This window comes from Chinchilla lanigera, unplaced genomic scaffold, assembly GCF_000276665.1.
Source record: "Chinchilla lanigera isolate Chin_1 unplaced genomic scaffold, ChiLan1.0 scaffold00063, whole genome shotgun sequence".
NCBI classification, from domain to species: domain Eukaryota; kingdom Metazoa; phylum Chordata; class Mammalia; order Rodentia; family Chinchillidae; genus Chinchilla; species Chinchilla lanigera.
The window spans coordinates 8,779,957-8,807,876 of record NW_004955464.1 but is presented as its reverse complement, the minus strand read 5'-3'; the positions used below and the strand labels follow the sequence as shown (position 1 = coordinate 8,807,876).

Here is a 27,920-nt window from a genome sequence, read left to right as displayed (position 1 = left end):
GGGCCCACAGTGACATCTCAATTCTCTGAACCTAGGGTGTTGTTTGGGACACAGTCTCATCCTTGACTATGTACTCTCTTGTCTTCTTCTTTGGTCTCATCAATAAGCCCTGGCTGCCTACTCAGAATGTAAATGTTCAAAGATCCATGTCATAAGGACTAGTATCTAGAATATATCAGGAACTTTAAAAACAATCAGATCTCCCAAATTTAAAGATACAATCTGAAAATGGACATCTGGAATGAAGAGACAATACTCACATGAAGAAGTACAAATAGCAAATAAATACATGAAAAAAATGTTCAACATCACTGGTCATTTGAGAAATACAAATTAAAATAATACTGAGATTGCATCACCAGAAAAAATGGCTATCATCAAGAAATAAACTAATAACAAATGCTGGTGAGGCTGTGGGATAAAAGGAACCCTTCTCCACTGCTGGTGTGAGTGTAAATTGGTACAACTATTACAGAAATCAGATGAAGATACCTCAAAAACCCAAAACTAGAGGTTCCATTTGACCCATCTATTCCTCTTCTAGATTTCATCCTGAAGAGTAAAAGCATCATTCAACAATGATATAGGCACACCCACATTTATAGTAGCACAATTTGTTATAGCTAAATCTTGGCAACCTCCCAGATGCCCATCATCAGATGATTAGATAAAGAATATGTGCCTTTATATACAATGGAATACTACTCTGTCATAAAGGTAGGTAAACTTGAGACATTTCTAGGGAAATGGATCTACTTTGAGATGATAATTTTAAGTAAAATAAATCAGACCCACATGTTTAAATATCACATTGTTTCTCTTGTGTGAGAAACTCAAACAGTAAATAAGGATGAAACTGGAGGATAGATATTGGAAAGTGGGAAGAAAATGTCCAAATGGGAAAAGGAACAAGTGAGGGAGGGGAGGATAGGGATTTTTAAAAATAGAAGGAAAACAATAGAAACAAAGCTTTGTAAATTGAGAAGTTTTGTAACTGGGAAGGATTGAAAGGAAGAGAGGAGAGTAAGAGAAAAACAAATTAAGATATATTATGTACAAGTATAAATTCCCTATGATAAATGTGATCATTATGTATGTCAAAAATGTACCAATAGAGGAGACAACATGGCTGAATAGAGGAGCCTGGTTCAGAGGTACTCAAACAAATTCAGCTAAAACCCAGGTAATTGGAAGAAAGAGGAGGGACATCACCCTGAAGCTAAAATCAATAATGACATAAACAACTAATAGATCAAGGCAAATATAGATAAAAGACTTAATAAAATGTCCAACCAGCCCACCTGGCTGCCAGTGCATTGCCCGATCAGGACGACTGCCCATCATACTTGGAATCTTAAAATGAGAAGGAAAAAAAAGGATATACTAAAATAATGTGGCTAAATCAAGCCACATGTGATAGACTTGGGATATAAGGTTCCATGCCTCTTCTGCCTTCCTCCAAACAGATGCTACAGTCCAACAATAAATTCTGCCAACACAAATTGCTTCCTCCCTGATGATTGGCCAGTTTTCGTTTTTATCTTTCATTTTTTTCTCTACTTTTTCATTACTATCCCTTTTCTTTTTTATTTTCTTCCCATTCATTTGTGCACCAGAGCACTAACTGTAACCACCAGGAACAAGATTAAAGGCTACAAGGGTGCATAGTAAATAGAACAGCTAGCCCTTGCCCTGTGACCTGTGGATAGAGAGGCCCAGGAGATTAAACAGCCCTGCACCTTGGGACTGTGCAGTCACCATGCTGCTGGGGGCAGAAGCAGAAAGGCACCCACAGGTCTCCCTCACCTCGCCCAAGTAAGTCACAGATTACAGCAGAGGTGGGTGACTATGGCAGTAGAACTTGTAATGAAAGGGAAGTCAGCACCCCACCTCAGGAGAAGAGTGAGAATTGGAACTGAGCAACCTTGGACTCCAACATCAGGAGCAGAGGACCAGACCATATCACAGCATCCCACCCAACCTACAACAAATGACCTGAGAGGACAGAGACTTGCCAGTGGAAGAGGAACACAGAAGGCTGAGCAAGGGCCAGGAGGAGCCAAAGTTGCCCAGGACTTGGAGTCATCCCTATCTCTATCTGAAAATAGCACAGTAGCTGGGAGAGACACTGCCAAGAGAAACAGGGTAAGGAGGGAGGCCACTAAGGGACATACAGAAAGTAGTGGCTGAAAACTCCAGCCCCAGGCCCCCACATCTGGAAGCCAAGATCAGCCTCAAATCCAGCATGAGCTCTACTACAGACTTGGCAATGTTTATCTAGTAGTTTTGGACTTTTGGTAGACACCAGAGGAATTTTTATTTTTTATTTTATTTTTCTTCTTTTTTTGCTGGTTTGTTCCATATTCCTTTTCCTTTTCCCTTTTTTCGTCTTTTATGTATATTTTTGTTCTAATCTATTCATCTTATTTCCCCCTTTTCTCAATTTACCTCTGTAGACAGTATCATACTTTCATATGAATGAATAGTCTAGTTTTTCTGGTCAATTTCAATAATCCCTTGCTTACTCCTTCATTCTTTTCCCTCTGCCCTCTTTTCTAATTTCAAAAAACTTGTGCAATTATCCTTCATCCTAAAGCCTGGCTTCTACTTTCTTTTTGGTTATCTCTGTTCTATCCACTATCCTTGTTAAATTTCCCCACCACGGGGAAAAAACCACTATACCAAGTGGAAACACTTTGCATACAAGCTCCCAATTTACAATTGGTTCTGTTATATAACTGTAGATTTTGCTTCTGTGGTTAAAGGTAAAAAATTAATACTTACCACAGTTTGTCAGTTTCTAAACTGTGCTTGATGCTATTGTCAGTGCTAATTATACTCATTTATCTAGGATGTCTTATCTGTTTTAATCCATTGTTCTCACTTGTATAACACTACTGGGAAGTTCTGGGGTAATAACCTCACCACACCCAGCACTAAAGGACTAGGGACTGAGCCAAACAGATACCAACATCTCACTCTTAATTAATTGGAAAGGTAGGATCTTGGGACAGACACAAACCAAGAAGCTCTTAGACACAGAAGACATCCTGAAGAACAAATTTTGCATAAAGAGGCCTTGATGCTAGTGATAAAGCCACCTACTACAAAAACTTACAGAGTTCAACACACACACACAAAATAAAAACTTTTAAAATAGAGAATGACAAGACACAGAAGCAAAGTGCAACTTCAGACCTCCAGCCACACTCAGAACAAGTCCAAGAGACAGTAAGGTAAAGGAAAATGGAAGAAACACATCTGACATTTCTGAACTGATAGCCAAAGTAAAGAAACAAATCCATGAGGCTATAGAGTAAATCAAATCAGGAATAATCTCAGGTAAAAAAAAAAAAAAAAAGAAATGTCAATATTTACAAAGGAATTGCTCAGCACATCTAGAGATGCATTTAAAAAGTAGATGATAATAGGAAGAGGATGGAAACTGTGAAAGGTCAATATAGGAAAGAAATAGAATGCATGAAATAGATTCAAATGGATATCCAGAAAATTTTAAATTCCATTGAAGGCTGGCAAAACCACTTGAATGAAACTGAAAACAGCCTGTCACACCCTGAAGACAGGATCTCATCTAGCAATCATGAAAAGAAAGAGCTCTTGAAAATAACAAAAGATCAGGAAATAATTCAACAGCTGCAAGATAATACAAAGAAAAATAATATAAGACTCATTGGTGTCAAGGGAAAAGCATCAACACAAATGACATAAAGAACTATTTGCAGAACTAATAGAAAATTTACCAAGCATTAGAAAAAAATTGAAATATAAATAAATGAAGCATATAGAACTCCAACTAGCCATAACCATAGTAAATCTACACCCAGACATATAGTGATCAAGATCCCAGAAATTCAGCACAAGAACAAAATATTAAAAGCTGTTAGAGCAGAGAAACAGATCACCTATAAGGCAAAGCCCATGAGAATCATGGCAGATTTTTCAACACAAACTCTCAGGTCAAAAAGAGCATGGAGTGAAGTATTTCAAGTCCTGAAAGAAAACAACTTGCAACCCAGACTGATGCATCCTGCAAAACTATCTTTCAAAAATAATGGAGAAATAAGACACTTCCATGACAAAGAAATTCATGACCACCAAACCAACACTACAAAGGGTACTGAAAGATATTTTAGACAGAGTTGAAAATGAAAATTCCAAGAACAACAATGGAAAGAAACCACCAAACAGGGCAAGCAGTTAAACAGAAGGGAAAAGTAGAAAACCAACAGCAGAAAAATAACATGACAAAGGAAAGCCAATATATATCAGTTATAGCTATCAATGTAAATGGCCTCAATACACCAATCAAAAGAGACTGACAAAATGGAACAAGAAGCAAGGTCCAACAATATGCTATACACAAGAAACACATTTAACTCAAAACAAAAATTCATAGACTGAAAGTCAAAGGATGGAAAACAATACTCCATGCAATAGGAACCCAGAAAAAAGCAGGGGTAGCTATTCTGTTTTCAGACAATGTGAACTTCAAACCAAGAATGATGAAAAGAGATAATGAAGGTCACTACATACTTGTTAAGGGAAAGTGTTGAAAGCAGGAGATAACAATCATAAATATGTGTGCACCAAATATGAGAGCATCCAATTTTATATGACAAATATTAATAGACATGAAAAATCAAATGAGCAGTAGCACAATTGTAATGGGGTAATTTAATACCCGCTGTCACAAATAGATACACCAGCTGGAACAAAAATCAGCAAAAAACTATCAAAACTGAGCCAAACCTGTGAAGAAATGGATTCAGGAAATATTTGTAGAGTGTTCCACCCAACATCATCAAAATACATATTCTTCTCAGCTGCACATGGGTTGGTCTCTAAAATACACCATATACTAACCCATGGGGCATGCTTAAATATGCAAAAGAATGAAAATTATGCCATGTATATTATCTGACCATAGTGCAATGAAATATGAAATTAACAGCAAAAGAAACCACATAAACTCCATAAACACATGGAAACTAAATAACACTAACCTGAACAACCAATGAGTCATAGATGAAATTGAAGAAGAAATTAAACAATATTTACAATCAAATGAAAATGCAGATACAACGTACTGCAATGAGTAGGACACAATGAAAGCATTCCTCAGAGGAAAATTGTTAGTGGTGAACGCTCACATCAGGAAAACAGAATGAGCACAAAAAAAAACCTTATGCTGCACTTCAACCTTCTAGAAAAAGAAGAGCAGGTCAAACCTAAAGCCCAAAGAAGGGAGGAAATTATAAAGGTCAGAGCAGAAATTAATGCAATGGACACTAAGAAAGCAATACAGAGAACTAATGAATCAGAGTTAGTTCTTTGAAAAAATAAGTAAAATTGATAAATCCCTCGCCAACCTTATCAAAAAAGGAAAGAAAAAATTCAAATTCATGCAATAAGGAATGAAAAGACTACAGATCCTGTTGAAATCCAGAAGATCATCAATACCTACTTCAAAAAACTTTACTCTCAGAGGATGGAAAGCAGAAGAAATGGACAGATTCCTAGATACACATGAATTACCAAAGTGAATCAAGAAGATATAAAAATCCTGAATAACCCAATATCAGTCAATGATATTGAAAAGATAATTTAAAAATTACCAACAAAGAAAAGCCCAGATCCTGATAGATTCGCTGCTGAATTCTACAAGAAATTTATAGAAGATTTAATACCAGTACTCCTCAAACTCTAATAAAATTGAGAGCCAGGCATGGTGGCTCATGCCTGTAATCCCAGCACTTGGGAGGCTGAGGTAGGAGGATCATTGCAAATTTAAGGCCAGCCTCAGCTACAAAGTGAGTTCAAAGCCAGCCTGAAGTGTGTAGTGAAACCCTGTCCCAAAAAGACAAAAATAAATGAACAAATAAATTTTTTAAAAAGTAAAATTGAATGGGAAGCAATGCTCCCTAACTGATTCCTGGAGGCAAGTATTATCCTGATACCAAGAGCACAGAAAAACTCAACCAAAAAAGAGAACTATAGGCCAATCTCCCTAATGAACATAGATGTAAAAATACTCAATAAGGTACTAGCAAGAAGAGTGTACACTATGACCAAGTGGGATTCATACTAGGGATGCAGGGTTCATTCACCATACACAAATCAATAAATATAATACACCATATCAACAGAACCAAAGACAAAAATCAAATGATCTTCTCAATAGATACAGAAAAAGCTTTTGACAAAGTCCAAACCCTACAGAAAATCGGAATAGTCTTTACCTCAACCTGATAAAAACCATCTATGACAAACAGCCAACATCCTACCAAATTAACAAAAACTGAAAGTTTTCACTCTAAAATCAGAACAAGACAAGGATATCCACTATCATTGCTATTCAGTATACTTCTGGAAACACTAACCAGAGCAACTAGACAAGAGAGAGAAATAAAAGGAATAAGGATAGGAAAGGAAGAAGTTAAATTATCATTATTCACAAATGACATGATACTCTACATGGAAGATCCCAAAAACTTCACCAAGAGACTTCTTCAATTAATAACCAAATTCAGTACCATACAGTACCATACTGAATACAAATTCAACATTCAAAAATCAATAGCATTCCTGTACACAAACAACAAGCTTACTGAGAGAAAATTAGGGAAACTGCACCCTTCACAGTAGGACCCAGAAAAATGAAATATTTAGGAATCAATCTAACAAATGACATAAAAGATACATATATTGAAAATTATAGTATTCTGAAAAAGGAGATGAAAGAGGATATCAGAAAATAGAAAAATATCCATTGCTCATAGATAGGAAGAATGAACATAGTGAAACTGGCCATACTCCCAAAATTGTTATACAGATTTAATGCAATCCTGAATAAATGCCATTAGCATACCTCACAGAACTAGAAAAAAAATGCCTAGAGTTCATTTGAAAACACAAGAGACCTAGAATAGCACAGGCAATCCTGGGCAACAAAGGCAAGGCAGGAGGCATTACAATCCCTGACTTGAAATTATACTACAATGCTAATCCCTGACTTGAAATTATGCTACAATGCTACGGTGATAAAATCAGCATGGTACTGGCAAAAAGAAAACCAGACTTGAGGACCAATGGAATAGATTAGAAGATACAGACAACTGCAAACATACTCAGCTACCTTATCTTTGACAAAGGGGCCAAACGTGTTCACTGGAGGAAAGATAGCCTCTTCAATAAATGGTGCTGGAAAAACTGGCTTTCTACATATAGAAGACTAAAACTAGACCCATGACTATCACCATGCACTAAAATAAAGTCAAAATGGATCAAAGAATTAAATATTAAAACAGAAACACTAGCCAGGCATTGTGGCGCACACCTTAATCCCAGCACTCGGGAGGCTGAGGCAGGAGAATCGTTGGGAGTCCAAGACCAGCCTGGGCTACAAAGTGAGCTCAAGGCCAGCCTGAACTGCAGAGCAAACCCTGTCTCAAAAAGACAAAAAAAAAAAAAATACCAGAAACACTAAATCTGCTGAAAGAGAAAGTAGGTAGAAATCTTAAAGACACAGATGTAGGTAAAGAACAAAACCCAATTGCACAGGAAATATTTCAAAGAACCAACAACTAGGATCTCATCCTATTAAAAATCTTCTGCACAGCAAAAGAAATCACCAACAGAGTGAAAAGACAACCCACAGAGCGGGAAAAAATTTTAGTCAATTGTCCCTCAGAAAAAGGACTTCTATTTAGAACATATAAAGAATTGAAAAAAAAAAATCAAACCCGCCAAATTCAAAGACCCAATCCAAAAATGGGCATCTGAGATGAATACACACTTCTCATATGAAGAAATACAAATGGCAAATAAATGTACGAACAACATGTTCAACATGACAGGTCATTCAAGAGATGCAAAATAGAACAACACTGAGATTCCATCTCACTCAGAGAACAACACTGAGATTCCATCTCTCTGTGAGAGCCAGGAAGAATGTCTGTCATCAAGAAATCAACCAGTAACAAATGCTAGAGGGGCTCTGGGGAAAAGGAACCCTTCTCCACTGCTGGTGGGAGTGTAGACTGTTAAAACCACTGTGGAAATCAGTATGAAGATTCCTCAAAAAACTAGGATTAGAGGTCCCATTCCACCCAGCTATTCCCCTTTTGGATATCTTCCCAGAAGAATTTAAAACATCATACCACAGCAATATATGCGCACCCATTTTTATAGCAGCACAATTTATAATAGCTAAGTCTTGGAAAGAACCCAAATGCCCATCAACTGATGAATGGATAAAAAAGACGCAGTTTTTTTATGCAGTGCAGTATTACTCAGCCATAAAGAATGATAAACTTGAGACTTTTATAGATAAATGGATTTAACTTGAGACCATACTCATAAATGAAATAAATTAGACTCATATGTATAAACATCATATTGTCTCCCTGGTATGAGAAACTAAGAGTAAATAAGACCTAAAATGTACTGTAGACATTGTGAAATGAGAAGAAAGTGTTCAAATTGAAAAAAAGGATCTAGGATGTTTGAAAGGAGAAAAGACAGTAGGGAAAAGGGAAAAAATGCAAGGCAGTTATATTATTAGTGTTTCTTAGGTCATTAAAAAGTAAAGTTTGTGCTAATACTGATTGGAGAAATTTTTATGCTCATAACTTGTACCCTGAGCAACTACCTTAAAGATAACATATGTAATGTATTAACTATTGTTATTCTCCTATTATTCTGTTATGAAATTTTGTTTTACCTATTTTCCATTAAATAAATAAATAAATAGGAAGAGTTAGTACCTACAGTGGAATTTGACCAGCATAGTCTCTTTAATCATAAGATAAATATTTTTTCAAAAAAGTTGTATTTCAATGAGTTGTAAAAATCTTTTTCCCCCAGAGGTTTTTTTTGAAAACATAATTGTAATATTATTGTAATTTAAAAATAAGAATAAAATATAAATGAGTGAACTTTTCCTGGATTTACTTCCATGTTTTACCATTCTGTTAAAGAAAAGGAATAAAATTACTGTGAAGTAAATTTTTAAAATATACCAACAAAATTAATTTTAAAAAAAATCCATGTCATATCCTTGGTGCATTTCCTAACCCCAGGCTAAGTACAATACATTGTAGCTACCAAGGGACCACTTGGTAACTTTAAAATGTTCAGAAGTTAAACTAGGAACTCACAAGAATATTAACAGTGTGGCTTCATGAAAGGGAAAGTATGTAGATTTCTGTTTAATTAGGTAAACCAGCGTGCCAGGCATGGAGGATATAGATGTTCTTGACCTCAAAAAGTTAGCAGTCAGCAGCAAGGCACACTGTACACATCTATAGTCCCAGTTTCTCAGGAAGCTGAAGCAGGAGGATCACTTGAGCCCATCAGTTCAAGGCCAGTGAGAAACTCTGTCTCAAACAAACAAATAATTTACAGTCTTCACTGGCTGGTAGATCCAAAAATTAGTTATCACAATTCCATGAGGAAGGGATTAATATGAAGAAGAAGCTTTGTGAGAGCTCAAATAGAGAACCATTATTTGAGGAAATACTGGAAAGCTTTATTGTCTGTTTCCACTCCAGTGTAAACTCCTAGCCAGGGAATTCTGGGTGCTTTGTTTACACCTTTTGAATCCCCAGTGTCTGGCACAGAGTAGGTGTTCAATAAATACTTGCTGAATGAATTATATGGAGGTAAGACTTGAACTTAACTCTGAAGCATGAGTAAGTGGTCACCAAGCAGAAGAGGCAACATTGTGTTTCAGGCAGAGAGAACATTTCATGCAAAGACACAGATACACGTGTATTCTTACTTCGTAAGTGATATTTCCCTGGATGGAATTCCAGAGGGCATTCTTTAAAATGTGGCTATCAGTGGAGTTTCTGGATAATGATTTTTCTTTTGTAAAAGGCTAATTTCTCCCCATACATTACTGTGCTGAGTTTCTTGGCAAGGTTAACCATACCAGTACATCTTAACCAATGACTCTTGAACCACCTGTAATAGAGTGAACACCTACCGCCTCTGCCTTTTTCTCTCTGTTGAAACCTGTAAATGGGTATCAGGTGAAGTTGGTCGTAGGTAATGTGACTTGCTTTGCCTCGGACAAAGATCTTGGTTTATGCCTGTTGTCCCTGTGTGATTAATAATATGGAATCTTTATGCTCTCAAATAATTCTAGATTAGACCAAGAAAATGAAGGGCTGCTTCTCTGAAGCATTAGTCAAGGAAAGTGTTTGGTGCAGAAAGCCCCACTACTGGGCCAGGGATATAGCTCAGTGACACAGGTGCCTGCCTGGCAAGTGCAAAGTCCTGAGTTCAATTCCTGGTACAAAAAAAAAAAGCCCCACTACTAGATATTAAGAGCAGTCTTCAACACTTTTCAGTAGATATTTACTGAATGTGACTCTATGCTGTATATTCAAAGGACATCTAATGATGAACACAAGGTCTCTCCTTGGCCCATAATTGAAAGCAGTGAAAAAGATAGATAGATAGATAGATAGATAGATAGATAGATAGATAGATAATAGATAGATATCTTACAGTTGGTTGTAAAAACAACACAGTAAATGCTGTAAATGTTGAATGACTTTTGTCAGTCAAATAATAGGTTTTTTAAAAATTTTTGTCTGTGTTATTTTTCCTCATCTGTCCATGCATTGGTAGCTATAATATTACCTACTTTATAGGATTATATGATATTGAGTTAATGTTAGTAAAGAGCTAAGAGTGGTACCTGACACAGTAAATGCTCAGTAAATAGTAGTATGTAGCAGCACACTGCAAGCAAGCAAAGCTACCTATACCTTCTGGACCTTAAAAATAAGAAACACAACTCTTTGGAAGCTTTGTCTAATAAAGGTTGCATTTGTTAATTTATTTGAATTTTATTCATTATGAATTAGATACGAGTTCCTCCCTCAAAGAGCTCAAGCTTAGCAAAGGGGAACAATGTGCAAAAATGTATATGCACCTCTACACATTTATGTCAAGAAACAGTATCCCATAAATTTGTGTGATTAGTTAGAGGTCTGTTGAGTACCTTTTCACAGGCCAGTCGATGAAAATGTCAGCAGAGGAGAGGTGGATGTTGACTGGTATTCATCAAGGAAGCAAGCCTGTTCGATTGGAAGTTTAGAAAGGCCACTGTGCTTAGTAGATAGAATTTGTTAAAACTAGAGGTAAGGATATGTTGATGATAATAATCCAGGACAAGATCAAGATGCCAGGTTTATTTTCCAAGCCCTCCCTGGGTATTTGTGTAATCTGTGTTTTCAACCTTGAATGTCCCTACTATACATTGAACTTTGTCTTTCTGTAAGTAAAGAAGGTAGATTGTGAATCTTTAAGGTAGGTAAAAAATATGATGGAAACAGGTGCTGTGACCTTGGATGTTTGGGAGACCTCAGCAACTGAAGCATTTCATTTGGGGCCTTGCATAGCACTTAGCAAATGCTTTCAGTTGGATTTAATAGACATGACTCAAATCCAGTGGTGATACTGGGGAACTTTCCCAAGATTATACAGTAGCATTGGTACCAGAGCCCAAGTCTTCTAACTCCCAGTTTACTTTTTTCCAAGTCTAACATTATTTAGACTAGCCCAGATGGGTTTCCTTATTGGTTGCTGAGTTCTTTGGGTTACCCCAGGAACAGTGTTGGTATGCGTAAAAAAATTAGTGAGGCCCACTCTCCCTCCAATCAGGTGAGCAGCTCTGTTTTATTTGTGTATATATTGGGAGTACATAAGATTTTGTTTGGAGAACAGCACTAGTTAGGAAAATGTTTAGAGATAAATCCTCTAGAGTTACATACTTTTAAGTACTTCCACCTCCTGGGTTTTCCTAGACTCCTGGTTGGAAATTGGGCCAATGATGAACTCACACTCCAGGGTACAGTATCAGCAGGACCTTCCTCTTTTCCATGCCTCGCAGCCTGCTCAGTCCTGGTGGAGTTCTCTGCAACTGAAGACCTGTCCAACAACCTCTTAGTGTTGTCCTCACTAAACAAGGTTTCACCCCATAAAACATCCAGAAGTAAAATATTGTCTCTGTTGAAAGGCCGTTGCTTCAGCTCAATGGATTTGTCTTAAAGAGCAGCTTCTACTGCAGAATTTCTAGTTTCAGTCATTTGAACATGTGCAGCGGGGGAGAAGACCTTTCATAGATAGAATTTTTAGACATCAGAGAAATGATTTTGTGGAAGAGTAAACTAAAAATTAATTTTTGAGCCATCCTTGGGATTCATCTATTTTTCGTGTCTTTCTGAGCGAGGCCATATCTCAGGCTGCTATATGAATATATTCATTTTACTTTAGCAAATATTTGCAAAGCACCAAGTATGACAGACACTGTGTTTAACTAGTGCAAACAAAGACAGAAAAGAACAGTCCTTGCCTTTGGACGCTTTGAAAACTGGGTGTGTTGAGGGGTCACCCTCCAGCACGCATTGTGTGGAGGATGGAGGAATAAGCTGCTATAAAAGTTCATATAATGACGAAGCTACTTTTTTAATAAGATTGAATCTCTGAAGGATATTATGACTTTCCAGAAAGAGAAGCTATCCCAGATGGAAGAATCAGAAGGAACAAAGTAATGGGGTAAAGGGCCAAGTGTTATGGGGAAATAGACTGTCATGTCTAGAGCTGTCTATAATGTGAAAGGGATTACCCCAGGGGAGTCAGGAAATTTAAATGAGAGTCAGCCTGTAAAAGGCCTTGAATGTCGCACTGAATAGTTGAATTGGACTTGATATAAGATGTGAGGAGCCAGGTGTGGTGGTACATGCCTGTAATCCCAGCACTTGGGAGGCTGAGACAGGAGGATTGCCTCACGTTTAAGGCTAGCCTACACTACATAATGAGTTCAAGGCCTGAATTATGTAGTGAGACCCTGTCTTAAAAGGATAGCTAGATTAGATAGATAAATAGGTAGATAGATAGATAGATGGGTAGATAGATAGATAGATAGATAGATAGATAGATAGATAGATAGATCTGCCTTGGAAGGATTTTTAGGTAGGAGAGTAATAGATTCTAGGCTAAACAATATAATATTGATAATATTTGACTGCTTTTTACCTATAAAAACAAATTCATATTTTTCAACTTAATATAAAAATAGTTAACATTTTTAGGTATGTACCTTAATGTCAAAAGTCCATAATACTTGCCTTACGTGGATTGTTATCTTAAATTCTCACAACCATTATTATTGCCCCTATTTTAAATAATATGATGGTGAAGTTCAGACTGTACCTTTAGATTTGATCAAGGTCCTGGTCTATGACTTTTAAAAGTGCATAGTTTTAATGACATTAGCCAACTGTCTCCAGGTCTGCATTTTATTAAAATAACTCTGGTGACCAGACTGGAAATAGGAGGAACATAGTACTCACTTGGCTTTTCAACTGAGACAGATTTTTAAATTTCCATCAAAAACTTGGTTTCTCTTAAATATCAGCTGAAAAAAGTCTGAGTTAGCCTTATTGAAAGCTGTTTACTAATTTATAAGTTCTTATTTACAAACTCAAACATATGAGAGCTGACCAAGTCTTCAGGAATCAATCATCTAGTTAAAAGGCCAATGTGTTAGGCATGTTCTCTAATATTTAGAAATGTGTAACGATTCATCTTAGGTAAGTAGCTCATTTTGGCTATTGATACCACAACGAAGATGCGGGCGTGAAAACCTTTTTAGCTACCCATACATTGGAATTGGCATGCATACAATGTGTAGTCTTATTTGATAAAATTTTAATAATAGAGGTGTCCATTGAGATTGCTGTGCTAAACCCTTATGTTTTGTTTCCTTTCTATGTACTAACAGATGATAAAGAACAAGTTTCAAACAGGAGTTTGTACATTATTTGCATTATGAACCTTGAAGATGACAGTTTTAAAACTCTTAAAGTGAAACTTTTAACACTACGTGTAACATGCAGCATTTACACATTTACATTCATAGGGTTTTTTAAGGCTAATAGTACTTTTAGCAAGTACAGTATTCTCATTTTACTCACAATGTCAAAACAATCAGATATGATATAATTTGATTATCCTGTGATCCATTTTATGGATAATAAGGTGGGCAAGGTAGGTGTCAAATAATAAAATCAGAAAGTACCAATTTAAGGTGGAGGTAGAATTTTTTTTATATTTTTCCTTTAAACTGTGGTTACATGTAACATGGTTTGTAAAAGCCTGATGTAGATTTTAAATACTATGATTTTAGTGAGTCACTGTTCTCAGTAAGGCGGTAATAGTGAACAGTTAGATTAAATAGGGATGTCAATATCAGTGACCCTTTCTAAAGAATTATACTTATAATTTCTGTAATAACCCAGAATTAATGTTGACTTGATTTTTTTTAAAGTTATGTATTTGTGAATTTTCAGAGTAAGACTAGGTATTCTTTAGGGACTGAAATTTTGTAGGAGCCCAGCATTATTTGGGTTACCACACAATTGTAAAGGAAGATTAGTATGAAATAGACATTTGCACCAAAGAAGGTTTTAGGGTTGTGATATTAAAATTTTTGTTAGAAAAAATTGACTTACATTTAAAAAATACTCACCATCATTAAAGACATATCTTTTTTCAAGAAGGTGTTTTGAATTTGAAGCTGTGGTGGCTAAGGCACTGCTAAGGCAGATGAGGTGCTCAACACTGATGTGTAACTTTCTTCTTCCTCTTAAAAGTATTTAAGTCATTCCCCAGCTTTAGAATTAGAGCAGGGGAAACTAGAAAGGGTGGAGACTTGCCTCTTTCTGACAATTATCTAACATGCCCCTGTTTGTCTTTCACATTTTTTTTCACCTCTCATAGATAAAGTAAGCAACTTTTGGGAGTATAAAAACATTGGAAAGGTAAAGTAGGTTTCTAATGAATGTGTGCAGTTGCCTGGATAAGGCAGAAGGGAAGTGACTGGTCACTGAGAGAAAAGCAGCTATGGTTTGCTGATCTAGTGCTTCTGCTAGTGACCAACCACAGGAAAGGGTTTATATATAAACCCAACATCAAGGAAAAAGGAAGTTAATATATTAGTGCATAAAGTGCAAAGTAATTGTGCTCTAAGCATTTGGTTCAAAAGCTTGTCTAAAATATTTAGAATCAATAATTTATGTTCTTTTATTGACCAGGTGCTGATGGTCTATGTGCTGAGGTTTACAAGGTAATTTTCTACCTTCCAAGCTCACTGTACATTGTGAAAGAACATGCATCATAATTTATTAATTGCACTCTATAGTAGAATTGTTTTAAGGTCATTGAAGTTTAGAATTATGTTCACAGTTAAATTTTTGGTAAATAAAACTTAGGAAAGTTTTGGGAACATAAATGTCTTAAGTCTTTCAGTAGACAATTCCATCTGAAGATCAGGCACTCTTTGATCCACTTCCAGTGTTAATAAGGGAAGGACTAGCACACACAAGAAGTAATAGGCAAAATGTCACCTTTGTAATTCTCATAGGACCAGAGTTCTGTCATCACCTAGTGGCATAATACAGAAATTGCAGGCCAAGCTTTGGTCTGTTTGTTAAGTGTCTGTCAGTAGGTATCAGAGACATTACTCTAAATGTTTGTTTGTGTAGAATAACATAGAGAATACTTAAATTTCTTTAGATCTACACATTTCAATATAAGATAGTATGCTAAGGTAAAACTATGGATTGAAATGTAGCATAGGTAGAAGCCTAAATTTGCCTCTTACTAGCTATATGATCTTTAGAAAACTACTTCGGTTCTCTAACATTTAGCTTTCTTTCTGAAAATCTCAGAATTATGTGATTTATAGGCAACCACTTTGTGCAATGTTTGACACATAGTGGATGCTCAATAAATACTATTCTTATTCCTTTTATAAATTGTTTACTGAATATTACCTGTATCTCACAATCATCATATCATAATATTCCTGTTTATAAATAAAACTGAAGATGTCAGAATAGATTCAGAGAATCTCTCGGAGGGGGTCTAGCTAGAATGAGATGGCTGTGAGTATCTCTTGCCAGCCCTCCTCTCTCACTTTGTTCTTATTTGAACTAGCCTGAACTTCTTGGTCAGATTCCTTTTTGAAACCCAGCCTGAAATGCAGCTTCCCCCATGAAGTGTCCCACATCACTCCAGATGGCATTCTCACCTTCAACTAATTTTGATACTACCTAATTTTGATACTGTGCTTTCGCATTCTTCCTTATGCTATGAGGATTCATGTATAAAAAACGGAAAGCTGGTTCCCAATTAGATTGAGGATGAGGAATATTATTTTATTTCTTTTTATTATCCACACGAATAACTTAGCACTGAACTCTGCCCACAAGGCTAGGTAAATACTTATCTTCAACAAGCATTTTTATTAGAACTGGAGCAAACAATTCAGCCTTTGTTAGTTACTACTGTCTTATTATTCTGTAATTGTTTTCAGAGTCCTTGCATCCTATCTTCCCCCAAAAGACTCAGTTATCTTGAGGCCATTTGCTAATTTATGCATAACCATATTTCATATTAATAGTAATAGCTGCCATGTACAGTGCTACCCCCACCAGGCCTTTATTTGTTTTAATTCTGGCAACAAACATTAAGGAGAGAATTATTATGCCCATTTTACAGCTGAGAAAACTAAGGCTTATGGAACCCAGCATATTTTCCCAAAGGAGTTGTTCAGTGAGCCCTAGTTTAATCAGATGAAATTGAACTTTGCTTAGTATTTGACAAGATGATGAGTGGGGCCGTTGATCTTAATTCCTATAACAACATGCTGCCTTTAAGTGAGGACAGAGAAGTCAACTCATCCAGTGTTTCTTGAACAGCTACTTGATAAAAGGAATTGTACCCAGTATGGAAGAGGAAGATGGAATGGAGCTGGAGGGCTCAATCAGTTATTCATTTTGCCATGCAAGAATTTTTGCTTTCTAGCTTTAATATTTTGTCTCTCCTCCACTCTGAATATTTTTGTCCATTTTGTAAATTAATATATTTTTATTAGTTCATGTTTACAGTACATAATGATTACATTTATCGTGGAGAGTTGGTATATGTACATAACCCTCACTCTGAATTTACAACTTGATCATAATGATAGATTAAATGAAATATCTGAAGGACATATCTAGCTAAAATGTGTTACAAATAAGTATCTTCATTTTTTCAATGAGAAAAAATTGAGCATGTCTTCCACCCTCCCTTTTCTTTCTCTTGTAGTTTATGCCCATCTTTCTAATACATTCAGCACATATTCACTAAGCATATTTTTCTATGACTTGTTAAAGGAGAAATTTTACTTTAAGAAGTAAAACACCTTTCTAGAAGCATGCTTAAATATAACAATTTTCATTACTGTGATGTTGGGTGAGATTTTGCATGTGAATTACCTATTGTAGTGTTTGATACACATATTGTAAACTCCTGCAAAAAATAGTATTTTTTAGTCTCACTTTATGAATCCTATCACATCTTTATCTTCTCCACTATCTCCCTTCTCCTCTCTTCACTTTCCTCCTTCTTCCTCCTTCTCTTCCTCTTTCCATAGATTTACCTCCCTTTTGCAGTACATATATTCCTTTATTGGTAGTTATAAAATTACAAATAAGTCTAGAATTCTTTTAAAACCCCATGTTGGATTATTTTCAAAACTGTTAAACTAATTTAGCATCATACCCTTTAAATATATGAAGAGCTATCCCATACTTCATCTGCCTAATGTACTTAAATTTTAAAAATTTATATTTAGAGTAGGCTTTAAATTTTTTATTTTATTTTTAAAATAAAACTCTTTAAAAACTCTTCTGAATTCATGGGAAAGACCCTACATTCCTTAGTACAGGGATCTTCAGATACCTCTGTGTGTTTTCACATTGACCCTGCAGAATTTGCAAGAGCTATGGTGAAGAGTATGTTGGTGAAAAGTCCAGTTACTCCACCAATGATTCCTTGAATATATGAGTGTTTATCTTTTTGAGAATTTTGTAAATGAGGCCATCTTCCTGTCCTTTACATTTTCTTTCCCGGAAAGACATCCTCGTGCTCTTAAGAGTGTGCTCAGAGGCACATTTGAAAGAGCAAATATACATTGATTCTGGAAAGAAACCTTCTACTTTCAGCTGCAGCTTTAGCATAGTGCTGAGGGTTTTATGAAGAAAATGGGAACCTCAAGCATGAATCTACCCTTAGATCAGTGTATCTGTACATGAGAGTTCTTGGCAATTTAAGCAGATTAGACATCAGTTTGTCACATTTCCCCATGCAGTAGCCTTTTTTAGCTCTTTCCCCCAGTCTATAGTAGGCAAACTACTTAGGAAAGAGAAAGGCATCACTCAGTCGGTCGTATATCTCTAAGAGAACATTCGACAGTGAATTTCTGGTCCTGTGGTAAAGATTCCTTAATGTCAATCTGGTGCATCTTTCTTGCTTTGTAGTGTATGCATTTTTTTCTATAAAATTAATGTTTCAGGAGGAGGTAAAAAATAAAACAAAACCAACACCACAACTCAACAAAGGAAAATTAAGCTTTACATTTTATCAAAAGCCTTTAAATATAGCATGCCATTATCTGGGCAGACTGATTGGATTTTCCCTAAAAAAAGAATTGCTAGCAGTTTACATTTATTTTTCAAAGGAAGAGAGAAAGGATAAAAATAAATTGGACCACAGGAAAATGTCAGGTCACAGTCACTGATGACGCTATTTAAATGGTGTGCCATAATCATATTAGGGCAGAGCATATGGAATTCCTGATTTCTGCATGACAGTGTAGAAAGACCAGCAACGATCTATTTGTATGTGTATGGATATGTGTGTCTGTTCACTCTACCTTCCCACCTCATTTTGCTAATTCCATTGAGGGGCAAGAAGAGGTAATCCAAAGAGCCGGAACAGGAGGAAAAGGACTGCAGCTGTGCTCGGAGGGACTGGTGTAAAGAGAAGCTCAGTCTGACTTGGAGTTTTGTGCTGTTGCACGTGAATGCTCTGGAACTGCCCTAATTGACTGAAAATGAGCTGGCTACAGTCATACGGAACAGGTCTGTTTAGCCACATCACTGGGTAGCATGGCAGATGGTAGACTGTCAATGGGTGGTATTGATTGGCTGAATTTGCCTTAGGGTAACAAGACTATGGGTCCTTAAAATCCCGCTTCATCTTATTTTCCTTTGTGCAACCATGTACAGTAGTGGTTTTCTCTTCTCACTCCCCTCAGTCCTCAGTATCTCCTTTTCCCCCTTTCAAATCAAAAGTCTTCCTTGGTAATCAAGATAGAGAGGTTACCTTGAGATTAAACACTCTCAATTATCACCAAGGCAAGAAAACTTTAGAATATTTTATTTACTAGGCTGATTACATTTTAATGTTTAAAGAAAGTGACATTTTTTAATTAGTGTTTAAGACATATGGTGAGTGTACAAATTAGCTTTTTCATACAACCAGAATTTGATGAGAGCAGCTCCTCCTTCTCACTCCCCAGTTAAAAATTGTCACTTGAAATTTAATAGATGCAAGGAGGTTAAATGGTATTAAGTGATACAGACTTGTCTTAAAGATGAAGGAGACAGTCACTGTTGTGTTGCGTGGATGGGCTGGAAAAATACTAATGTTGACATCTATGTTTGCAAGGGGACGTAGAAATTCCAGAGTTTTAAATTTGTCCAGTCAAGAAAACAAAATCACTGTGTATTGGTTTCGGCTTTAGATACATGGGAACACAGAATGATGCACGCACACTTTACAAGCAGTAAGACTGTCCTTAAAATGAGGCTATATACCAATAAAAGTGTTATAATTTATTTTTATTCAGGAGATTGTATATCCTTTTAACATCTCCCTCTTATCACCTGGCACCTTCAGCATGGGACATTCTCTTTGTTAGTAGCAAAGGAGTAGATTAATTGGAATAGAATGGTACAAATGAGATACCAGGTTAGCTGTATATTCAAAGTAGCATACAACAGAAATGTACTTCAAGGCAGATCTTGGAGAAACAGAACAGCCTTGAGTAGAGATGTGTTTATTTATAACTGTTCATATAATTGTGTTTTTAAAAGAGATGTTTATGTTTTTTCTTCAGTGTCGTTACTTTTAAGCTTTTGGTTATTTCTTATCAGGAGAGACCATATCAAATATACCTAATGTTTTACTCGGAAGAAAAGTTGCACCCTTAAAGTCTTGCCTCCATCCTGTGGGTTTCATCCACATGCACACTTTTAAATATGGTTTTCATTGTGTGTGTAATATTTTTCTCATTTTCCTAAAGGAAAATATTTTCAAGGGGCTTCTGGTTTTTTCTCTTGCTGTGTGTTGTGTTTTCCTTGTTCATCCTTTGCTGATGAAAACAAAGCTTATTTGAGTTTTCATTTTTCACAGTTCTTATTAGGAGTATCTGTTAGTTTTTGTTTTGTCTTGCTTCATCGTTTGAAGTCAGGAGAATAATATTTTTTATTCATTTATTCATTCGTGCATACATACAAGATACAGGAAGAGACAGTGTTGCCTGTTAGGATGCTGATGTTTCTCTTGCCACATCCGATACTCAAAAGCTATTCCAAGGGGAGGAAAAACAGTGTTTTAAAATGATTCGTTTGAATGTGTGCACTCTACCCACCTGGTGGTTATATAGTGAACTGTTACTTTAAAGAGTAGTTTCAACACCAGCCATGTTTGGGGCAGGCTGCTCTTGCAAAGAGAGCAGTACATATAGCAGGAGTCTACCGTGTGTGAGATAAGAGAAAACTCAGTTCACTGACTAGAGGTTTTAATGTGCGAACTCTAGGGAAATAATATATTGACTGTTCGGTGGCACGCAAGAAAATTGAACTACCCTTTGCAGACGGAGTGCTTTGCAAAAGATTCTATCTGTTTCTCTTAAAACAAAATCTGTGGCAAGATGTTTGAAATCAGCAGGACGCTTAATGCTGCTTTGTTAAATAATGAGGTAATATTTTGTCACTTTTTTCTGGGCAGCATCTGTTTTTTCCCCCCCTCTTCATTTTTTCCCTATGTTTGTAAAGGATTCTTTTTTTTCCCCCTCGTGGAAGTCAAGGAAATACAACTCACGCTTCCATTTCTGTTCTTCCTTTCGGTGCTTTTGGAGAATTTGGTTGTCTTTTTTTTTTATTTGCAGTTTCAGCCGGCTGCTGTTTCCTAACCCATTGTGCCACGTAAGGCTTCTCCACTGCGCGGAGTAGGTAGTTATTAACGCTGAATTGGCTTCTGGTACAGTCCATCTGGACTCTGTGTGGGAAAGCTGGCTGCCGGCGACTGATGCTGAGATATCTGCAACCTTTGGGATGTGTGCATGGTGGCAAGGGGCTGACTGATATGAGATTACTTCTTTTAAGGGAAATTGTTATTAATGAATCAAGAAACTGCTCATTTATGGTAAGAGGAATACAGCGGCTCTGGCAACCCCAAAGCTCTGGGATATCATTTCTAGGTTGCCTTAGCTGCTTGAGTGAGACAAGTTTCTTTTTGTGGTGGTGGAGGATTGTAACGGAAAAAAAATCCTGCGTGACTGGGAGACTCACCTGCCTGATTCTTGAGATAATATATTGAGAATCTGTTGCTTTACAAATGTCACACCACTGATGTAGTGGTCATCCCCTCGCTCTGAAAGATGAATAGTACTATTGGAAATGCGATAATAAGGTTGACTTTTCCCAACAATAGGATTCTCTCTTTGTCTTTAGAGAAAAGGCCTCTGAGGACATTTGTGCATTTGTTTGAGGATTCTGTTGAAAGACTTTAGAGAGGAGGTTTTTGGAGAAGTGATCAATATACAAAGTGCATGGATTTTTTTATCCTGGCAAAACTAGCTAATTATTTTTATTGCAATATACAGTTACCATTTCAGAAAAGTGGCCTAAATATCTCTTGCTATACCTTATGTTGATGTAAGCTTACCCAGTGTGCTGAGGTTAGTATGAACGGGAGAAAAAAAAATTTTAGAAATTCCATCTTTTATAACCTGCAGAGAATACCAAGTAAATATTTTGTTCCAAGTGAGCTGTTTTAATGTATGTGTTTGTCAGCATTACATTAATATTTACTTTTCACAATATTTTGATACTGGTGAAATCACACTCAGAGTTTTTGTTGTTGATTTAGGGTACATGTACATATGTTGAGCCATTCAAAACACTTTACCTGTGAATTCATCCTTAGTCCACACTTAACGTATTATATAGTACTATTATAACTCATGGGGCACTTTATAGATTTGTTAAAGAAATTATTTTAGCAGTGTACTTAATTCCTGTAAGGGATTAGAGTTTCAACATTTTTGCTTTTATATTCCATGTCTTTTCATTTCTAATAGCTGCATTTATTTCCATTTAAGACTAATAGTTCACGTAGTATCTGCAGTGTATATTGTCTTATGGCATATCTATTTTTACAGGGTTTGCATGCATGCATGATTATTTATGTGTGTTCATAAAAGAGTAAGTTAGAATAGTTTTCCTCTTTAAGGATGTAAACGTTATTTTCTTTTCTAATACTTTTTCACAAGCACATTTATTCTTTCTCTTTGAACCCAGGAAAATGGCACATTTTTCAGCTTGTGTTTCTACTCTCCTAATTCTAACATACTGTCAACTTGAGCCAAAGATTATGTTGAATTTTGTTGATATTTGTTACCTCTGTATATTTATTGAGAAACAAATAAATAGTGATAAATTAGCCTTTTGCATAGATATGAGGCATAATCTTCTCAGGTAAGTCACTTTAAAAACCCAGACCAGAACAAAAAAATATTTGCTTGATAAATAAAGCTTGATAGCATCAAGGCTATGACATATATAATAACATCAACAGATAAACTATATACCTCACCACACACTTGCTAAATGTCTCTTGGCAAATCTTTGAAGAGACCAAAAGAAAAAAGGCATTATTTAAAGGAGAGAAGCAAAATCACTTGTTTAGTTAAATAAGATGAACACTCTGCACAGGTAATGAAGTGAAGCTGTTTTGTTTCAGAAACATATTTTACCTTGGTAAGGAAAGCTGAGGGAGAATATGTTTTAGTGATTTTTAAAAATTCAGATCATGCCCCTAACCAAGTTGAGAAATAAATTCATTTAAATAAATCATTCATCATTCTCTGTTTTGAAAAGCTCAAACAGAAGGCTGAAAGGTAGAGGCTGACAGCTGCCTCCTTCTTCCTCCCAGATTTTTTTTTCTTTTTTGTTTATTGAGAAGTAGTTTTCTGAGGCAAACTTGTGTGAACCTAGTTCATAGAACAAGCTTACTCTCAAAACTTGCATACTTTGGCAGTGCTGGCCATGTTAGCTGCACAAGGAGCATTACTAAAAAATCAGCAATATTGGGAAATAATAAAGTTAAAATGTAGAAGTATTAGCACATTAAAGTGCTTTTGTTGTATCTTTAAGCCTAGAGGCAGATCATTAAATATGCATTTCGCTAGAAAGCAACTGTCGAGAAAGATAAGGTGGTTGAAAATATTCAATGCTGGAAAAGCTCCATCGGAGGGATGGAATCTGCATCCCTCAGGACTGGAGAAAGGAAGGACACTCCCACTGTTAAGATTTGCAAGCTTCCAGTGACCTGCAGTTGTTACAGTACTTTTGAGCTGGGAGGAAGGAAAAGGTAAAAATACAAGTGTGGCTGTTGTTGCTTCAGCCGGGCCTTAATTACCAGACACAAGAAGCAGTTCAGAAATCTGGTCTCTGTTGTTGTAGAGGTCACCAAATCATTAACATCGCCAATCTGGCAGTAGCTAATTTAAATAGCACCTGATGTTGCAACGCCTCCCTTCGTTTCCCCAGCCAATCAGATTCTGGCTTCTGCTGACAGATGGTCCCATAAATGGATGTAAAAAGGGGAAGCTTCCAGCCAATTTCAGCAAGGCTCTGTTCAGTTGTTCTTATCTACATCCTAGAATCAGGGGGTTTCAGCTCACTGCTCCTTTTCTTTCTTTTTTTTTTTTTCTTTCTTTCCCCCGCCCCCTCAAATAATTGATTTACTTTACAATCATCCGCACTGTGTTTTGTGGATCTTTAAAAATATATAACAATAGTAGTCATTTAAAAATATATTCTGAAACCTTTGCAAATTTTAACAGAAGAGTCGAAGCTCTGCAAGACCCAATATTTGCCAATAAGAATGGTTATGGTAGGTATGACTAGATTTATAATCTGTTGTTTGTGTTGATGGAGGGAAGACAAGCATCTACACCTTGACCAGTCTTATGCTTGCACAAGAGTTTAGTTCTCTGTTGTTGTTTGGTTCTTGCATTTACTATCTCTTTTGTGTAGAATGCAGGTAGGTCCTTTTATTGAAAAACAGTGGGGAGATAGAGTGTCATTTTTAACAGCTCGTTGTCAGTTTTCCCTTCAACATAAAGACGGAGGGTGGGGGTGGGCTGAAATAATTGCTGGTTCGTTGAAAGAGATTATATTACTTGAGACCATCGTGGCAAAAGAAACGTTTTCTTTTTGTAAGGGAGAAGGGGCTTGTCTACATGCCTGGGTTTTGTGGGGCTGGGGGTGAATGCAGCGGGGTTACGAATCTCTCCATTTCTATGCTGGAGATTTAAACCTCCAGAGGTACTGCCTGAATGTTGAACACTGAGATGGGCAGTTGTGTTTCAGGGCAGTGTGCAGTCAAAACGGCAAAGAGTGTGATTTATTTGGGCTTCAGTAAATGCTGCATCTTGTATTTCAAAGAGTTTCCTGTCATGACCTCATAAAAAAGAGGAGGCGGCTTGTATGTGTAGCGGTGCCTGGCGTGTTGAGTTGTTGCTTCCTTCTCTGGGCAGCAGCTCTGTAAGAAGGAATGTCAGCTTTTACATAACGTTTCTTTTCCGCTTTTGACACACTGTGTGAGGGTCCATCTTCTTCTGATCACAGATGGAGTGGAATGGCTTGAAGATGGTAAGTGAAAAGAGGAAGGCAGCTTGGAGGTTCCAGCCGTCTATGTGTGTGTGTGTGTGTGTGTGTGTGTGTGTGTAAGGATGGTGGACTGGGCATTGTAAATCACTGTGGTGATCATTTGTGTGTGTTTATTTAGTATTTTTCTTTTCTGAAAACCAGAATCCACTACCCAGTATAATGGCATTGCATGCACACAGGCTCTCACACTGCCTCTTGCATCTAACACACATTTTAACCAAGCAAGACTGGTGTCCTTTTTGACAATCACAATGTGACCGCCACTGTTGGCTGGCGTGTCCACTGCCTCCGTGAGCCTTCAGTGGAATTACACGACTGTTAAAGTTAAAGGCACATTTCTTTTTCCGTCTCCTACTAGGAGTGATGGGGAAGGCTAGGAATGAGGGGTGGAGGAGGTAGGATTCGGTAGGAGCAGATGCAATTGTGAAACAGGACTTTTGGATGTGGATGGGAAAGTGGAAAACCTTTCTGCCAAGTAGTAAATCTATTTATAGCATCATCTCTTTCTGAAAAAAAAGGAAGCAAGGAAACTCCTTGAGTGCCGCTCCTGTCGCCTGATGTTGACCCTGAAGATACGGCACAAAATGGCATGATCAGATGCCACGAGTGCCCACTTTGACTTTGAATTTTCACCAGCAATAGCTTGTATAGGGTTTCGGGGCTGGGTAGGGGAGAAGGCTGTAAATTCATGTCCACCTCACTAGAGAAGCCTAAGGAGGACTTTTTGCTCTGCATAGATGTTATAACAAAGCTGTGGTCTTTTTCCCATTCTTAGAGGATTGCCTTTGTCTGGCTGCTTGTTTTGATGGGTGTAAAACAAATAAGATTAGACCGAGCAGCCCAACTGAAAGCGATAGCTGGGAGGAAAACCCAATGAAAGGTTGCCGGGGAAACGAACAGAGGAGAAGCCGAGTAGGGAGCAGGTGGCTATCACGAGAACACACTGCAAACAGTATAAAGGGGGGGACCGTGATTATCTTTGCTGTTCTTTGTGGTCAGCCCAACTTTAATTATTCTTTATAAATAGGTGTTAATTACATTTCTAACTCTGGTTTACAGTGATTTTTAGAAATCTATTTTTAAGCATCTGTACATTCTCCCCTGGTTTTCTTTTTGTTTGTTTGTTTGTTTAAAAAAGAGAGGTAGGGAGGGAGGGAGGGAAGGAGGGAGGAGAGAGAGATAGAAGGAAAGAGAAGGAGAGGGGGAAGGGAAGGTAGGGAATCTTGCTTTTTTTTTTTTCTTTTTCCCTCTTTCCCTGCTGTGAAATTGTACGTGCTAAAAATCTCAAGGAATCCTGTGAGGCCATTTGAAAAAAAAATGTAAATTATATTGAATGAAGTTGACGGGAGCATAATAGTGAACTCCCACAGCTGATAGGTTCTACAAACGATTTCTTAGAAATTTCCAGCAAATATTCATAGGAAAAATATAAGCAGAAAAGATTTCTCCTTAGCAGTGATTTCATGTTAAGTGATACTGATATTTTTACTAAATCAGATGTTGATACAGTAGTTCTGAGGAGCTCATTGTATCTCTCATTTTATATCCCAAGTAGAGATTGCTTTAAAAAATAATAAAGGAATTGCTCTATTCTAGCACTTTGCTTCCTTTTTCTCCCCATGCCTTCAGCCACAGGATCCTTCAGACTGCACCTTCACAATCTTTGCTTTCCATTGGTATTTGGTCCTGACTCCGAAGTTGGCATAAAACTGAGTGGAAAAACTGATTTTTTTTCCTAGTGTCTCTGAACGTCTGGAACTCATGCGTGCGCTGGGTGACAGGCATCTCTTGCTTTTTCTCTCTCATAGTGTGCTTTGCTAGTAGTGTCTTCTTCCCATGATGGTGGGTACCAGAAGGACCAAAAAATATACTGCTTAGGTGAATAGGAGGTAGAAATAACTGAAATAGTGATCTGTTATAGTTTCTTCTTGGGGGACAAAATAAATACATAATCACATAGCTAACTATAAGCCCCAAAACGAGACGTTAAAAAATACTGAAATACGTTGCAAGGTTAAGAAATACAATTAGCTTTCTTGAAAGTACTCTTAAATTTTACTTTGCCTTTTACAAATCGCTCCACCCCCACCATTCTTTCTTCCTTACAGATGCTTCTTTTTGTTTTGTCTTACTACCGAGGGTTTTTAATATTTTGCTTTGACTCTTGAGGTAAAAACAAATAAACATATTTTTTGTTCCATCCTTGATCCTTGCTCTCATATGATGAGTGAATAAATATGTATCACCTTTTAAAAATAGAATAATTTGGTTTTTCTCTAGTGTAGTTTCCTTTGAGTATTTTCTGACAGTTTTTACTTAGGAGAAAATAATTTCCGTAAGAACTGTCGTGTTGGCTTGGGTTGTAAAAAAGACACGTGATTCTGCTGCTGACCTTTCTTGCTTCTTTGTCTTAAAAAAAAATTAATGCCTACTACCTGCATGTGGAGGTGTGCCATTATGGAAGCACGGGCTGAATGTTCATTTATTGAGGATAGAAACCTGACCGGAAATGTGTCTCCAAGAAAAAACCTGACTATAACAGTTTTAATGATCAGTACATCTCATAGTAATATAATGGCTAAATTATTTGCTATGTAATTTTTGAAAGAGTCAAATGAATATAGGTGGGAAAGTAGCTAAAAATTCACTTTCATAGTCATTAATGTACAAGATATTTTAATATCTCATTTTTTAAAACTAACAACCAAACATTCGTTTGGCTCTCAGCCCCATTCATTCCTAACTGCCACGCATTCAAGTCATCCTTCTGGCCAGATGTAGATGGGCCTGCTTCTATTTGATGGTTTGCACAAAGCCTTCAAACTTTTTCTGTCCCTGTAGCCCTTCTTTGGTCCTTTAAATATTAGGGTTTTGTTATGAGAGGATGGGAAGGTTGCTGTAAAGCAGCAGTAAAACATATTTTATAAAGCAAGAGAAAGAAAATGAGCTGCATGCGTGTCTTTTAGTCTTAAACTTGGTCTTGCAAAGAGAATTTGAGACATGCTAGACTTCAGGTATTTTAAATGTAGA

General features: G+C 36.8%; 1 protein-coding gene across 7 annotated transcripts in view; it reads left to right on the top strand.

Moving 5' to 3' along the window:
• The window catches only part of Elavl4 (ELAV like neuron-specific RNA binding protein 4), a 148,148-nt gene that overhangs the window by 39,413 nt on the left and 80,815 nt on the right, over positions 1–27,920 (top strand). For 3 of the 7 annotated variants that reach the window (XM_005398622.2, XM_005398619.2, XM_005398613.2), the window contains exon 1: positions 24,719–24,872. The exons of 2 other annotated variants lie outside the window; for them this stretch is intronic. In XM_005398622.2, the coding sequence (XP_005398679.1) occupies positions 24,849–24,872 (24 nt within the window). In that variant the 5' untranslated portion in view covers positions 24,719–24,848. Of the gene's footprint in view, positions 1–23,843; positions 24,112–24,718; positions 24,873–27,920 lie in introns of those variants that run through there. 2 more of the 7 variants (XM_005398615.2, XM_005398616.1) reach the window with 1 other exon arrangement.